Source organism: Pan paniscus, chromosome 10 (genome assembly GCF_029289425.2).
Source record: "Pan paniscus chromosome 10, NHGRI_mPanPan1-v2.0_pri, whole genome shotgun sequence".
Lineage (NCBI taxonomy): Eukaryota > Metazoa > Chordata > Mammalia > Primates > Hominidae > Pan > Pan paniscus.
In genome coordinates, this window is record NC_073259.2 from 106,610,785 (window position 1) to 106,627,437 (window position 16,653).

Here is a 16,653-nt window from a genome sequence, read left to right on the forward strand (position 1 = left end):
TTGCTAGGTAATTTCACCATTACATTTCTCTGCATATGAGTTGAAGCATTTTGCATTCCCACCAGCAGTGTTTGAAAGTACTGTTCTCAAATGGAGGAATATGAGGCTTTTTTGTTTTGTTTTGTTTTTTAATAAAGTTAGTACGAGTAACCATATTGGTCATGTTTAACTTAAATTGATAGGCCTTCAAGATGGCTTTTAGTTATCTCAGGAGCTTTAGAAATTATCTATTCCCAGACCTGAAGAGATTCTGATTTAATTGGTTATGGTAGTTGGGGGCATTTGCTTTTTTTTTTTTTTTAAAGCTCTCCTTGATGGTACTGTGCCACAAGGATTGAGAATCTCAGATTATGAAACTACCTTTCTGTCTATTCAAATAGTTGGTAATTTGACTATTAAAAACCACTTACTCTGGCCAGGTGCAGTGGCTCACACCTGTAATCCCCGCACTTTGGAAGGCCCAGGTGGGTGGATCACCTGAGGTCAGGAGACCAGCCTGGCCAACATGGCAAAACCCTGTCTCTACTGAAAATACAAAAAAATCAGCCAAGTGTGCTGGTGCGTGCCTGTAATCCCAGCTACTCAGGAGGGTGAGGCAGGAGAATCACTTGAACCTCGCAGGTGGAGGTTGCGGTGAGTGGAGATTGCACCACCGTACTCCAGCCTGGGCAACAGAGCGAGATTCTGTCTCAAAAAAATAAATAAATAAAATAAAAATAAAAAAGCAGTTACTCTGTGTATGTCTGTAATTTGTTTACAAATTTCTCTTTTGACAATAATTTTGCATTCAGCAAATACTTCCTAATTGATAGGATGAGGAACCCAGAGATTCAGATTGTGACTTAAAACTCTTATAATATCAATTCCAAATATAGATAAATACAAAACCATGATTTATGAGACTATGTCTGTAACTTGTGGGGTTTTGATAGTATTACATCCAGCCATTTAGGCATATTTATTGGATGACCACTCCTGTCACAGGATTAAAGTTTAAAAAAAAAATCTGTCTTTAAATTTAATAGACATTGACTTGGACATAAAACCATCAGTAATCTAGGTTAAATATTGGCGTGAAAGCAAAAGTGACAACAGAAGGACACTCTACTATAATACTGATCATTGATGGATGTTCTGTAGTTAAAAGAATTTAAAAGAATCATCTGGTAATAGCGGCTTCAAAACTGAAAACCTTACTACTTGGAATGCGGAATTTCGGGCCCTACAGCTACAGAATCAGAATCTGCATTTAACAGAAGCTTCAAGTGATTGATAGGCACATTACAATTTAAGAAGAACTGATCTAATGGGTTTTAAACCAGTATGTAAGAAATGCTGGATTCTTTAAAAATGATCAGTGGAACATAGAAATTAATCTGAGACTGAGAATTAATCTGAGGCAGCTGTTTTCTGTCTTTCTGTAGTGACATGGATAGCATTGAGATTTGAAAGTGACGTTAGGCTTGCATATTCATTAAAGAGTGACCACAGGGTTTTTGTGGCTACCTAATTTTGTATCTGTTTCCAAGAAAAATTTGACACCTGAGAATTTTTTAGTTCAAATAAGCTATATGTGGGATTATAATTTAAACTGATTCTACTAAAATGATTCTAACCATATGAAAATAATGTTTAATCTATGCTAACAATTACAAAAGTTTGTATTTTTGTTTTAAAAGGAAACTGACTTATAATAGATGACTTTTTTCTAAGTCGTGATCAGTCTGCTTTTTGTTTAGACAGAGATGTAGCTCCAATACTAGAGCCAAATAGCACACAGTGAGTCAAAAAGGGAACTGGTGATAGTTGATGTGCTTTTTTTCCCATAATTTTTATAATTTGTGAGCTACTATAGGTGGATTTTTTAGTGTATTTTAGCACTTTTTAAGTGTTTTCTGATGCCTAAATATCAGTTCAATTAATACATTTAGGAATATTTTGAGGACATAGCCTTGTTTATAAATGCTGGCATTTGGAGACTTCTATTTCATGGCTTCTCAGTGTGCCAGTATGGCCGTTATTAAAGTATTTGATGTTAGAATATGACTTTTTAATGTGTTGATGCTTGAATAGAGCTATTCTCAAGCTGGAATAACTGAGACTGAATGGACAAGTGGATCTTCAAAAGGCGGACCTCTGCAGGCATTAACTAGGGAATCTACAAGAGGGTCAAGAAGAACTCCAAGGAAAAGGGTGATGCAAGGCTTATTCCTTGGGTTTTCAGATTTGTAGGGTTTTAGTATTATTTTATATTTATTGTTTTTGTTTTGTTTTCAAACTAACAGGTGGAAACTTCAGAACATTTTCGTATAGATGGTCCAGTAATTTCAGAGAGTACTCCCATAGCTGAAACTATAATGGCTTCAAGCAACGAATCCTTAGTAAATATGTTTCATAAACTATACAAGTGGTATTCTTTGTAAATTACCCTTTAATTGGAAATGGGGAGGTGGTGAATTTTGGCAAATCTCAAATTTACATGTTTTTTTTTTTAACAATTTTAAACTGATTTTCCCCATATAGTTCTGAATTTTAGAATTTTCCTATAATATCCAATTTATGTAAAGAAATCTAATTCATTGTACAAGAAAGTATAAGGATATTTTTTGTTAAAATATTTGAAGAATGAGGCTTCATATGTGAGGCACTAAGTTGTGTTTGTAGGCTCTGTTGCTTAAATCTTTACTAAGGGAAAATTTCTAATATTACAGAGATAAAATATCTTTCTTTTCTTTTTAAGTGTCTGTGTTATGTTTGGATAATTCTGAGTCTGAATAATTTGAATCTTGGCAGGTTGTCAATAGGGTGACTGGAAATTTCAAGCATGCATCTCCTATTCTGCCAATCACTGAATTCTCAGACATACCCAGAAGAGCACCAAAGAAACCATTGACAAGAGCTGAAGTAAATGAATACAATTTAGATCGATGCTATCATTGATCTTTCAAAGAGGAAATATTTATATTTGGTTTTTTTTTTTTTTTTTTTTTTTTTGGAGTGGGAGGGAGCAGAGCTTGCTTTATTGGGTGGTGTGTGTAAATATGCATAAATTATTTTAAGGACACTTTTATTAATGAAAACAGAAATTAACTAATATAGTTTGACATGCTAATACTATCCTCTTGCCACTGTATCCCTCTTAAGTTCCAGTTTTCAAGGGAGTGGTCATTTCTGTTCTGCTTATAATATGTTCTGTTTGTCATGGATGCAAGTTTGAAAGTGCTGCTGGGCTATGAGGGAGGCTACACTTTCTTTTGTTGACGGGTCAAATAAGAGACTTTAACATAACTTTATGTGGTGCTGGAATGGGTTAACTCCTGTGTAATTAAGCTTGAAAGTACTAACTGCATGGTGCATTTTAATTTGAATGAATCTTTACAAAAGGAGCCGAAACATTTATTATTTTGTTCTGGACATAAAGGTAAACAGTAAAACAAGCTAAACATTATGTTTTTTTTAATTTGGGCATATTGCATTGACTATAATTTTAAAACATATAGTAAAGTTTGCTAAAGGTTCATGTTGAGTATCTTCTGTATTTTATCTTTTACTACAGAATTCTTAATAAATGAAGAAACAGTATACTTTTTTTTTTTGAAACGGAGTCTTGCTCTGTTGTCCAGGCTGAAGTGCAGTGGCACGATCTCAGCTCACTGCAACCTCCGCCTCCTGGGTTCAAGCAATTCTCCTGCCTCAGCCTCCTGAGTAGCTGGGATTACGGGTGCCCGCCACCACGCCCAGCTAATTTTTGTATTTTTAGTAGAGACAGGATTTCACCATGTTGGTCAGGCTGGTCTCGAACTCCTGACCTCAGGTGATCCACCCGCCTCAGCCTCCCAAAGCGCTAGGATTACAGGCGTGAGCCACCGTACCCGGCCCAACAATATACTCTTAATAGTAAAAAACAAAATCAATGAGGGAATTAGCATTGCCATGTTAGATTACTGAATTTTTCCCCCCAGTTATTTAAATGTGTGGCAGTTTTTCACTCCAATAACCACATATATAAGGTATCTTCAAGAAATTTGAAGAGAGCCTTGGAAGCATGTGGATACCTAAATAATAATTTAGAAATGGCATATCATAGATTTTACTATGATAGATTTAAAGGCATTTTGTTCTCTAAAACTTACTATTTATGTTTTAATTATTGCATGTTTACACTAAATGTTAACTTGTGGTTGTTTGTTTGTTTGTTTCTTATTAGGTGGGAGAAAAAACAGAGGAAAGAAGAGTAGAAAGGGATATTCTTAAGGAAATGTTCCCCTATGAAGCATCTACACCAACAGGAATTAGGTATTCAGATACATTTAAACAAGTACTAGTGTATTCTAGTAGGGAATCTTTATTTTTAATTCTTCATCACAAAGTTACTGTACTTCTGCTCAGAATTAAGCTATTCTTTTGGAGCCAGGTACAATGGTACATGCCTGTAGTCCCAGCTACTCAAGAGACTAAGGCAGGTGGATTGCTTAAGCCCAGGAGTTCGAGACCAGTCTGGGCAACATAATGAGACTCTGTCTACCCACCGACTTTTAAATAAATAAGTGAACGAACTGTTCTTTTGGGAGCAGTTTAATTCCCCTAAGCCCACCAGTAAATATTCTTGAATGAGTTTCAAAATTGCAATTGGTAAATGGAGGATTTTAAATAAATCACTTACTTACTACTTAAATTCATATGTTAAAATCTAAACGAAAATCTAGTGAGAAATAGTTTTTCCCCCCTAAGTTTCTCTTTTCTAATTGAAAAGGCTGTGTTTATGTATCTTAATTTTTAACTGAAAGAAACACAGCCAAAACTGTTTTGTTTTTCCTCTTTACTCCTAAACAGGGGCTTTGAAGAGCCTTTAAGAAGGCAGGTTTCGTGACTATTTATCAGTGTTCTGAATATTCTTTTCTAATAAAGGATTCATCGAACTTTTTTCTTTTTTTTTTTTTTTGAGACGGAGTTTTGCTCTGTTGCCCAGGCTGGAGTACAGTGGCGTGATCTCGGCTCACTACAACCTCCACCTCCTGGGTTCAAGCGATTCTCCTGCCTCAGCCTCCTGAGTAGCTGGGATTATAGGCACCCACCATCATGCCCGGCTAATTTTTGTATTTTTGTAGAGACAGAGTTTCACCATGTTGGCCAGGCTAGTCTTGAACTCCTGACCTCAGGTGATCTGCCCGCCTTGGCCTCCCAAAGTGCTGGGATTGCAGGCGTGAGCCACCATGCCCAGCCCATCTAACTTTTAAAATAGAAAATATGTAGAAGTTTTAAATAGGTTGACTGACCTCACTGCTTCATATGTATCAATTTTCTACTGTTACCTCAGGGAATGTGCTTGGAATTAGGAGTGGCAATGACATTTTATGTTATTTCTCTAAATCATGCCTTTATCTAAAATTATTTTTCTTTTCTTCCTTTCACTCCCAACAGTGCTAGTTGCCGCAGACCAATCAAAGGGGCTGCAGGCCGGCCATTAGAACTCAGTGATTTCAGGATGGAGGAGTCTTTTTCATCTAAATATGTTCCTAAGTATGTTCCCTTGGCAGATGTCAAGTCAGAAAAGACAAAAAAGGGACGCTCCATTCCCGTATGGATAAAAATTTTGCTGTTCGTTGTTGTGGCAGTTTTTTTGTTTTTGGTCTATCAAGCTATGGAAACCAACCAAGTAAATCCCTTCTCTAATTTTCTTCATGTTGACCCTAGAAAATCCAACTGAATGGTATCTCTTTGGCACGTTCAACTTGGTCTCCTATTTTCAATAACTGTGTTGAAAAACATTTGTGTACACTTGTTGACTCCAAGAACTAAAAATAATGTGATTTTTGCCTCAATAAATGTAGTATTTCATTGAAAAGCAAACAAAATATATATAAATGGACTTCATTAAAATGTTTTTGAACTTTGGACTAGTAGGAGATCACTTTGTGCCATATGAATAATCTTTTTTAGCTCTGGAACTTTTTGTAGGCTTTATTTTTTTAATGTGGGCATCTTATTTCATTTTTGAAAAAATGTATATGTTTTTTGTGTATTTGGGAAACAAGAAGGGCGAAACATGGTAGTATAATGTGAAGCTACACATTTAAATACTTAGAATTCTTACAGAAAAGATTTTAAGAATTATTCTCTGCTGAATAAAAACTGCAAATATGTGAAACATAATGAAATTCAGTAAGAGGAAAAGTAACTTGGTTGTACTTTTTGTAACTGCAGCAAAGTTTGATGGTGTTTATGAGGAAAAGTACAGCAATAATCTCTTCTGTAACCTTTATTAATAGTAATGTTGTTGTAGCCCTATCATACTCACTTTTTAAGACATAGTATCATGAAAGTCCTATTTCAGTAAGACCCATTTACATACAGTAGATTTTTAGCAGAGATCTTTTAGTGTAACATACATATTTTAGAGAATTGTTGGCTAGCTATACATGTTTTGAAAAGCTGTTTAGCTAGCTATAAGGCTATAATTGGAAATTTGTATTTTTTATTTACAGCAAAACATTTATTCAGTCATCCAGTTTGCTACCAAAATATGTTTTAGATAAGTGTGTGTATGTTTGTTTAGAAGTTAGAAATTGTAAACACTGGTCCTATGTTTCATTTGGATTCATTATTGCATTGTCTTATTACCAGAAACAAATTTTGCCGAGCTTTTTTTGCCCTATATTTCCCAGCATAATTTGATTAGAAAGTACAAAAAGGGCCAGGCGCGGTGGCTTACGCCTGTAATCCCAGCACTTTGGGAGGCCAGGGCGGGTGGATCATGAGGTCAAGAGATCAAGACCATCCTGGCCAACATGGTGAAACCCCGTCTCTACTAAAAATACAAAAAAATTAGCTGGGCGTGATGATGTGCGCCTGTAGTCCTGTCTACTAGGGAGACTGAGGCAGGAGAATCGTTTGAACCCAGGAGGCAGAGGTTGCAGTGAGCGGAGATTATGTCACTGCACTGTAGCCTGGCAACAGAGCAAGACTCCATCTCAAAAAAAAAAAAAAAGTACAAAAAGTACTTGCTTTTATATTACATCATAAGCAGTAGTTAATAAAGTTGTATACTCTAAGAGGTGGGCATTATGATTATTTTTTATTTTTTTATTTTTTATTTTTTATGAGATGGAGTCTCACTCTTGTCACCCAGACTGTAGTGCAGTGGCACGATCTGGGCTCGGTGCAACCTCTGCCTCCCAGGTTCAAGCAATTTTCCTGCCTCGGCAGAGACGGGGTTTCACCATGTTGGCCAGGCTGGTCTCGAACCCCTGACCTCAAGTGATCGGCCCGCCTCAGCTTCCCAAAGTGCTGGGATTACAGGTGTGAGCCACTGCACCCGGCCAGCATTATGATTTTGTGTACTCTTGAAATGGTTATCTTTGTGGATGATTTTTTTTTTAAGCTGAAACTTACCTCATGAATAACTTGGTTAAAGTAGTAGGTGATTAAAATTTCAATAGAATCAAATGAGACAAAAATTTTAAACTGACTCATTTGAGTTTCAACTTTACAGTCATTGACCATAAAGCACACTAAAAATGTAAGTTATTTTTAAATACATCTGAAATAAAAATACTTACTAAAAAGGAAGAAGCTGAAGATGTATATTTAGACCAGCACACAATTTTGATTTCAATTAGCCTTATTCCAATATTTAGCTTTTAGATCTTTCATACACATTTTCACGTACTTTGCAATTGAGACCAGAAAGACTTGTAGGTCTTTCTGCAGAATGAGTGGGTCCTTGCAAAGTGAGTGGGAAACTTACTCCTAGATCAGAAATGTTTGCCTCTCTGAGTAAAATGTTTCTTTCAGATGAGCCATAGAGGGGGCACCTTTTACTCAACTTTTCTTTGTTTTGAAACTTTGTTTCCCATATTGTTTTCAGCCTTTTGTTTATAATTAGAAATTGTGAGAAGCTTCATTTAGTGTTTAAAAATGTGGGGAGATAAATCAGACTTAACATGTATGTAAGATCAATTCACTTAAAAGTATGGTCCAAATAGCAAAAATAGGACCAGGTGAAACATGTAGTCATTTTTTAAAAACATGTACTTGGTCTTTTGTGTGTGTCTGTTTTATTCCATTAGAATAAATGTGTCCTTGATGTAAATGCAAAGCATTTCTTCCTGATTAAATTGTAGATGTAGACTTTACAATATAATTCAATAATAAAAAGTAATTAACCTCTAGTTTTGTCGTTGCAATAAATGGTTTTCAGATAGCACAAACTGTGATTTCTGGATAACATTTCTTATGTGATATTTATGGATTATTGTGTTTTATTTCAGTCTGTTCATATGTTTTACTTCTTATTGTAATCGGGTTCTCATTTATTCAAAGGTAAGCAATGTGTAGCTACTGTACTCACAGAATGACATTAAGCGCTCCAAGGCACCTCTCCCACACCTAGTTCCTTTTTCCCACCACTTTTACTGTCGTTAGTATTTACCTATGACCCTTATGATTGTTAGTCTTGCTTTGAGACTAAGCCCGTGTCACTGTGATACATCATGGAGCTGTGCTCACAAGATGAAAGTGCCATTATGTCTTCCTCATTCATGTGTCCCCAGAGGTGATTTGACTTAAATTAGTGTTTCTCAAGGTAGTATAGACACCGTAATTAATTAGAAGGCAAATCGCATCAAAGGCTTAAAACAACAAGTTTTATTGCATGCTTACCATGTGCTAGGTACTTTTCTATGTGCTTAATATGTATTGATTCACTCAATCCTCACGATAATCCTATGGAGTAGGCATTTTCGTAATCTCATTACAAATGAGGAAACTGATGGTTAGAGGTGTTAGGAAGCTTCTTCATGTTTGCACACAGCTGAGAAGTGATGGCTCTGGTTGCATATAATATGGCAGAGGGAACCTAAAACAAACAATTCTCTGTTTACATGCTTTAAACCAGTTCTGTGTTCAGCCCTGCTCCTTTCACAACTTTGGTGGTGCCTTCTGAGTTTCAAACCTCTGAAGTGTTCTTTTGGGTAAAGTAGCTCACTCCTAGTTTTTCTTGTTTTTGTTTTTGTTTTCTTTGAGACAAGGTCTCACTTAATCTTTCTCTGTGGCTATTTAAATCTTCTGGCCAGGTACGGTGGCTCACGCCTGGAATTCTAGAACTTTGGGAGGCCGAGGCAGGCGGATCACCTGAGGTCAGGAGTTCAAGAGCAGCCTGGCCAACATGGCAAGACAATTTTTAGTCTCTACTAAAAATACAAAAATTAGCCAGGTGTGGTGGGTGCCTGCAATCCCAGCTACTCGGTAGGCTGAGGCAGAAGAATGACCCGAACCTGGGAGGCAGAGGTAACACTCCAGCCTGGGTGACAGAGTGAGACTCCATCTCAAAACAACAACAGTAATAATAAATTTAAGCCTTCTTTAATTTTGCTAATTTTTCTGTTTCTTAATCTTTTTTTTTTTTTTTTTTTTTGACAGAGTCTTGCTTTGTTGCCCAGGCTGGAGTGCAGTGGCGCCATCTTGGCTCACTGCAACCTCTGCCTCCAGGGTTCAAGTGATTCTCCTGTCTCAGCTTCCCGAGTAGCTGGTACTACAGGTGCGCCGCCATGCCCAGCTAATTTTTGTATTTTTAGTAGAGACGGGGTTTCGCCATGTTGGGCAGGCTGGTCTTGAACTCCGGACCTCAGGTGATCCTCCCAAAGTGCTGGGATTACAGGCGTGAGCCACCACCCCTGGCCTAATTTTTTTTTTTTTTTTTAAATCTTCCAAGCAGCTTTTTGAAGTATCTTTTACTATCTCACTCTACCTCTTTGTCATTGTGTTAAACACTTTTGTTCCCTTATCAGTATTCAAGTCTCAGTAGAAATAGGCTGTAAGCATGTGGTCAGCCTGTCACCTTGAATTGATGGTCACTGAGAGCTTTTCGGAATTCACATATCCTTTCCATCAAAGATTTGGGGAGAAAGTAGAGGAGCAGACGTAGGGTTTGAGTGCAAGGGGTCTCCATGTGTTTTGTTAAGTTCTCCTAATTATGGAATCATTAGTTGAATCGACAGCATTTATACTATATTTACAGTGTTTTTAAATGGATTGAAATTTATTAGTTACCAAATTTTGCCACTTAATGCAACAGACATTTGATACTTTCTCTGTGGTGAATAACAATGTGTAGTTGATGGTGCTTGGGTGCAGTTTTAGAATTTTCTGTGAACTTGAGGCACTCTTTGGGGAAGTTGTTTTTTTTAAAAGCATCTGACGCTGGGTGTGGTAGCTCATGCCTGTAATCCCAGCACTTTGGGAAGCCGAGATGGGCGGGTCACCTGAGGTCAGGAGTTTCGAGACCAGCCTGGCCAACATGGCGAAACCTTGTCTACTAAAAATACAAAATTAGCTGGGGGTAGTGGTTCACCCCTGCAGCCCCAGCTACTCAGGAGACTGAGGCGGGAGAATCGCTTGAACCTGGGAGGCGGAGGTTGCAGTGAGCCGAGATCGTGCCATTGCACTCTAGTCTGGGTGACGAGCAAAACTCTGTCTCAAAAATAATAATGGGCCGGGCACGTTGGCTCACGCCTGTAATTCCAGCACTTGGGGAGGCCGAGACGCGGAGTACCTGAGGTCAGGAGTTTGAGACCAGCCTGACCAATATGATGAAACCCCACCTCTACTAAAAATACAAAAATTAGGTGGGCATGGTGGCATGTGCCTGTAATCCCAGCTACCCAGGAGGCTGAGACAGGAGAATCGCTTGGACCCGAGAGGCGGAGGTTTTAGTGAGCCGAGATCTTGCCATTGCACTCCAGCCTGGGCACAATCTAGCCTGGGCAACAAAGGCGAAACTCCATCTTAAAAAATAATAAAAATAAAATTGAAACATATTGTCTGTTCTAGTAACTAATAGCCATATAGGTTTATTAGCAATTTAAATATTGCTATTGTTCATTGTATTGAGAGAAACTAATGACCTTATAGTCAAAGAACTAAAAATTTGCTTATTTTGGAATAAATCAAAGCTAAGTATGAAAATTCAGTCCTGACAATAGACCACTAATGACTTTATTGTCCAGAAATTGACACATTGGTCTTGTGACAGTGAATACATTTTCCTTCCTTTTGGAGGAAGGGGATGTAAGCTTTTAGAAGCTACAAATGCGTTTCCAACTGATGTTTATGATGAGTTTATTGGCACATACACCCCATCATAAGTTGAGCATCTCTACATGTCACATCATGATGGACCCAACAGACAATGTTGAATGGAGCAAGCCTGGGAAAAAGTAGGGCATTGTTCCATTCAGAATTCCTAATGTAGAAAAGCAAAAATAGTCCATGGCGATAGAAGTCAGAATACTACATACCTTTAGGGAGGAGTGGCTATTAACTGAGTATGAGAGATTCTTGCAAGGTGATAGAAATGTTTGTGTCTTGGCCAGGCGTTGTGGCTTTTGCCTGTATTCCCAGCTCCTGGGAGGCCAAGGCAGGAGGATCACTTAAGCCCAGGAATACAAAACCAGCCTGGTTAACATAATGAGACCCTATTTCTTTCTTTTGTTTTTCTTCAGGAAATACGTAGGTGTGGTGGCTCATGTCTATAGTCCCAGCTACTCAGGAGATGACCCTATCTTTAAAAAAAAAAAAAAAAATTATCCAAACTGAAGCAGAGAGAGGAAAAGGCTAAAAAGCACCTCAACAAAGCCTCAGTAACCTGTGTGTGAGACAATATCTAGCAGTCTTTTTTCTCTTTTTGAGACGGAGTTTTCGCTCTTGTCGCCCAGGCTGGAGTGCAATGGCGCGATCTCGGCTTCACTGCAACCTCCGCCTCCCGGGTTCAAGCGATTCTCCTGCCTCAGCCTCCCGAGTAACTGGGATTACAGGCATGCGCCTCCACGCCCGGCTAATTTTGCATTTTTAGTAGAGGCGGGGTTTCTCCATATTGGTCAGGCTGGTCTCAAGAACTCCTGACCTCAGGTGATCCGCCCGCCTCGGCCTCCCAAAGTGCTAGGATTACAGGCGTGAGCCACCGCGCCGGGCCAATATCTAGCAGTCTTTCATAGATGTAATGGTAATACCAGGGGATGAGAGAGTGCAGGGGGAAAAATAATTTCTTAAGAAATGGCTGAAAATTTACTAAGTTCCCAGAAACTATATAAGCCCAAGTATGGGAAGTTCAAGTGACCCCAAAACAAAGTCAAACCAAGGCAACTGTGGCCGGGCGCGGTGGCTCATGCCTGTAATCCCAGCACTTTGGGAGGCCGAGGCGGGCGGTTCAGGAGATCAAGAGATTGAGACCATCCTGGCTAACACGGTGAAACCCCATCTCTACTAAAAATACAAAAAATTAGCCGGGCGCGGTGGCGGGCGCTTGCAGTCCCAGCTACTCTGGAGGCTGAGGCAGGAGAATGGCGTGAACCCCGGGAGGCGGAGCTTGCAGTGAGCCGAGATCGCGCCACTGCACGCCAGCCTGGGCGACAGAGTGAGACTCCGTCTCAAAAAAAAAAAAAAAAAAAAAAAACAAGGCAACTTTAGTGAAGCTATTGCGTACCAGTTTATGATAAAGGGTGGGGGAAGAAAAACAATGAAAGACAATTTAGCAACTGGAGAAAACTGTACACATGACATGGGTAATCAGCAATTAGTTACTACTACTCATTAGTAATAGTACAAGTCAGACAGTAATGAAACATCTTTAAAGTGATGAAAGAAATATCAGTGTAGATACCCAGCAAAAATATCCTTCAAAATAAAGGTATCTTCAGATTAAACTACAAATGGAAAAGAATACTAGATTAAAACTGGAATTACACAAAGGAATGAAGAGTGCCAGAAATGGTAAATTTATGGCTAAAGACTTTATTGTTTTTCTTTAAAAAGTAGTTTACTGTTCAATACAAAATTGTAGTCATGTATTGTGGGATGTGAAATGTAAAATGTATGTCAATAAAGATAAAAAATGAATATTGTTATCACGTTCTTATATGTAGATTAATATTATTTGAAGATAGACTGTAATAGGTTAAAGATGCATATTGTAAACCCTAAGGTAGCCATTAATAACAAAACAGAGGTATAGCTAGTAAACTAATGGAGTACATAAAATGTAACACTAAGAAAAAGACTCAATCCAAAAGAAAATGGGAAAAGAGGAAAAACACTGGAGGGGGACGGGAAAAGTAGAAAACAAGTAATAAGATGGTAGTCTTAAATCCAACTACAGATGCTCCTTGATTTACACTGGGTTTATCCAGATGTTACACCATCATAAGTCAAGGAGAATACTGAACTTGTGTTGCTTTAGCAGCATCATAAAATCGAAAAATGGTAAATCGAACTTTTTTTTTTTTTTTTGAGACGGATGTTGCTCTGTCGCCAGGCTGGAGTGCAGTGGCGCAATCTCTGCTCACTGCAAGCTCCGCCTCCCGGGTTCAAGCGATTCTGCCTCAGCCTCCCAAGTAGCTGGGACTACAGGCATGCGCCACTACGCCCAGCTAGTTTTTTGTGTTTTCGTAGAGACAGGGTTTCACCATGTTGGCCAGGATGGTCTGGATATCCTGACCTCGTGATCTGTCCGCCTCAGACTCCCAAAGTGGTTGGATTACAGGCATGAGCCACCACGCCCTGCCTGGAACTATCTTAAATTAGGGACTGTCTGTATATCATTGTATTAGAAGTGATTTAAGAAAGTTTATGAATTTGTGTTGGGCCACATGCAGCCGTGGGCTGCAGGTTGGACAACTTTGGTCTAAATTAAAAGGTGGAGACTGTCAGATTGGATTTTTAAAAGTAAGATCCAACTATATGCTGTCTACAAGAAACATTTAAAATATAGAGTTACAGGTTTAAAATGAATGAAAGAGTACACCATGAAAAAACTATAATAAATCCAGAATGGTTACATTAATACCAAAGTAGACTTAAGGAAAAGGACTATTACTGTAGATTTTTAAAAAGACATTCAGGCTGGGCGCGGTGGCTCACGCCTGTAATCCCAGCACTTTGGGAGGCCGAGGCGGCGGATTACAAGGTCGGGAGATAGAGACCGTCCTGGCTAACACGGTGAAACCCCGTCTCTACTAAAAATACAAAAAAATTAGCCGGGCGTGGTGGCAGGCGCCTGTAGTCCCAGCTACTCGAGAGGCTGATGCAGGAGAATGAGGTGAACCCGGGAGGCAGAGCTTGCAGTGAGCTGCGATCGTGCCACTGCTCTCCAGCCTGGGCGACAGAGCAAGACTCCGTCTCAAAAAATAAAATAAGAATAAAAAGACATTCATAAAGGGTCAGTATTAAAAAGACAAAGTCCTAAATGTGTATGCACTCAGTAACAAAACTTCCAAATACATGAAGCAAAACGTGACAGAATCAAAAGGAGAAATAGACAAATACCAAAGTCTAGTTGGAGATTTCAACACTCTTCTTTCAGTAGCTGGTATAACAAAAATTCAGCAAGTTTATAAAAGACATTAACAGTACCTTCAACTAATTTGACCTAATTGACATTTATAGAATGCTACATCCAATGACAGCAGAATACACATTCTTCTCAAGGGCACATGGAGCATTCATAAAGATATAATTTTTGTTGGGTAATAAGTCTCAATAAAGTCTCAAAAAAATTGAAACAAACTATACTTTCTCATCAGGATAGAATTAAAAGTCAATAACAAAAGCATATCTGGAAAATCCTCAAATATTTCAAGTTAAATATCATAATTAAATCCATGGGCCAAGGAAATCACAAGGGAAAGTATTTTGAACCAAATGATAACTCAAATAATAATGCAAATTTAATATAATCACATGTATCTGCATACACAGAGAACATATTTCCATTATATAGATCTGACAAAGAACTTGTATTCAGAATATATAAAGAAAACCCAAAGAATTGGTCAAGCATGGTGGCTCACACCTGTAATCCTACCACTTTGGGAGGCCGAGGCGGGCGGATCACGAGGTCAGGAGTTTCAGACCAGCCTGGCCAATATGGTGAAACCCTGTCTCTACTAAAAATACAAAAATTAGCCAAGTGTGGTGGCGCGCGCCTATAGTCCCAGCTACTTGGGAGGCTGAGGCAGAAGAATCACTTGAACCCGGGAGGCAGAGGTTGCAGTGGGCCGAGATTGCACCACTGCACTCCAGCCTGGGTGACAGAGCAAGACTCTATCTCAGAAAAAAGAAAAAAGAAAGCCAAAAGAATTGAGGGTTTCAGTAGATATTTAACAAAATATAGGAATGGCTAATAACCACTGGTGCAACATTATTAGTATTCAGAGGAATGCAAATTAAAATTACAATGAACTACATACCCATTGGAATGCCTAAAATTAAAAAGCTTGACAACAAAATATTGATGAGGATGTGGAGAAGCTGGAACTCATACATTGCTGGTGGGAGTGTAAAACATTTGAAAAACAGTTTGGCAATTGTTGTATATTGTTAAGCATACACTTACCATAAGATGCAATAATTCCACTCCTAAGTATTTTCTGAAGAGAAGTGGAAACGTGTCTACAAATCTTTTATTCATAATAGCAAAAAACTAGAAATAACCCAAATATCTAACAAAGGACAGTGGTTAAATTCTAGTATATACATTCAGTCAGATTTAACAAAGAAGTATTGATACACAAAACAACATATGTGAATCTCAAAAACGCTGAGTAAAAGAAGCAAAGTGTGCCGGGCGTGGTGGCTCATGCCTGTAATTCCAGCACTTTGGGAGTCCGAGGTGGGCCGATCACCCGAGGTCAGGAGTTTGAGACCAGCCTGGCCAACATGGTGAAACCCTGTCTACTAAAAATACAAAAATTAGCTGGGCATGGTGGTGCGTGCCTCTAATTCCATCTATTTGGGGGGGCTGAGGCAGGAGAATCACTTGAACTTGGGAGGCTAAGATTGCAGTGAGCCAAGATCGCGCCACTGCCCTACAGCCTGGATGAGAGAGCGAGACTCTGTCTCAGAAAAAAAAAAAAAGAATAAAAAGGGGCTGGACACAGTGGTTCACGCCTGTAACCCCAGCACTTTAGAAGGCTGAGGCAGGAGGATTGCCTAAACCCAGGATTTCAAGACCAGCCTGGTCAACATAGTGAAACCTCATTTCTATTTTAAAAATATATACTTTTAAAATATATAACATTATACAGATAGATAGATAGATAGATAGATAGATAGATAGATAGATAGATAGATAGATAATTTTTTCTTTTGAGACAGAGTCTCACTCTGTTACCCAGGCTGGAGTGCAGTGGCACGATCTCAGCTCACTGTAACCTCCTCTTCCCAGGTTCAAGTGATTCTCTTGCCTCAGCCTCCTGAGTAGCTGGGATTACAGACACATGCCACCACGCCCAGCTAATTTTTGTATTTTTTAGGAGAGATGGGGTTTTGCCATTTTGGCCAGGCTGGTCTTGAACTCCTGACTTCAGGTGATCCGCCTGCCTATGATAACAATGCCTTCTTATGGATACCTCTTGAAGGATGTGTCTGAGAATGTTTTACAATTAACCTCCTTTTTTTTTTTTTTTTTTTTTTGAGACGGAGTCTTGCTCTGTTGCCAGGCTGGAGTGTAGTGGTGCGATCTCAGCTTACTGCAACCTCCGCCTCCCAAGTTCAAGCGATTCTCCTGCCTCAGCCTCCTGAGTAGTGGGACTACAGGCGCGCACCACCACGCCCAGCTGCTAATTTTTGCATTTTTAGCAGAGACGGGGTTTCACCATG

At 39.0% G+C, this 16,653-nt stretch overlaps 1 protein-coding gene across 4 annotated transcripts in view; it reads left to right on the plus strand.

The window, feature by feature from the left end:
- TMPO (thymopoietin) overlaps positions 1-8,171 on the plus strand; it is a 37,763-nt gene extending 29,592 nt beyond the window's left edge. Inside the window, exons 5-9 of one of the 4 annotated variants that reach the window (XM_008958056.5) lie at positions 2,074-2,193; positions 2,286-2,381; positions 2,794-2,904; positions 4,208-4,296; positions 5,422-8,171. In XM_008958056.5, coding sequence (XP_008956304.1) covers positions 2,074-2,193; positions 2,286-2,381; positions 2,794-2,904; positions 4,208-4,296; positions 5,422-5,707 — 702 coding nt within the window. In that variant the 3' untranslated portion in view covers positions 5,708-8,171. The remainder of the gene's footprint in view (positions 1-2,073; positions 2,194-2,285; positions 2,382-2,793; positions 2,905-4,207; positions 4,297-5,421) is intronic. The other 3 variants (XM_034934272.2, XM_034934273.2, XM_034934274.2) reach the window with 3 other exon arrangements.
- Positions 8,172-16,653: the final 8,482 nt, after the last annotated feature.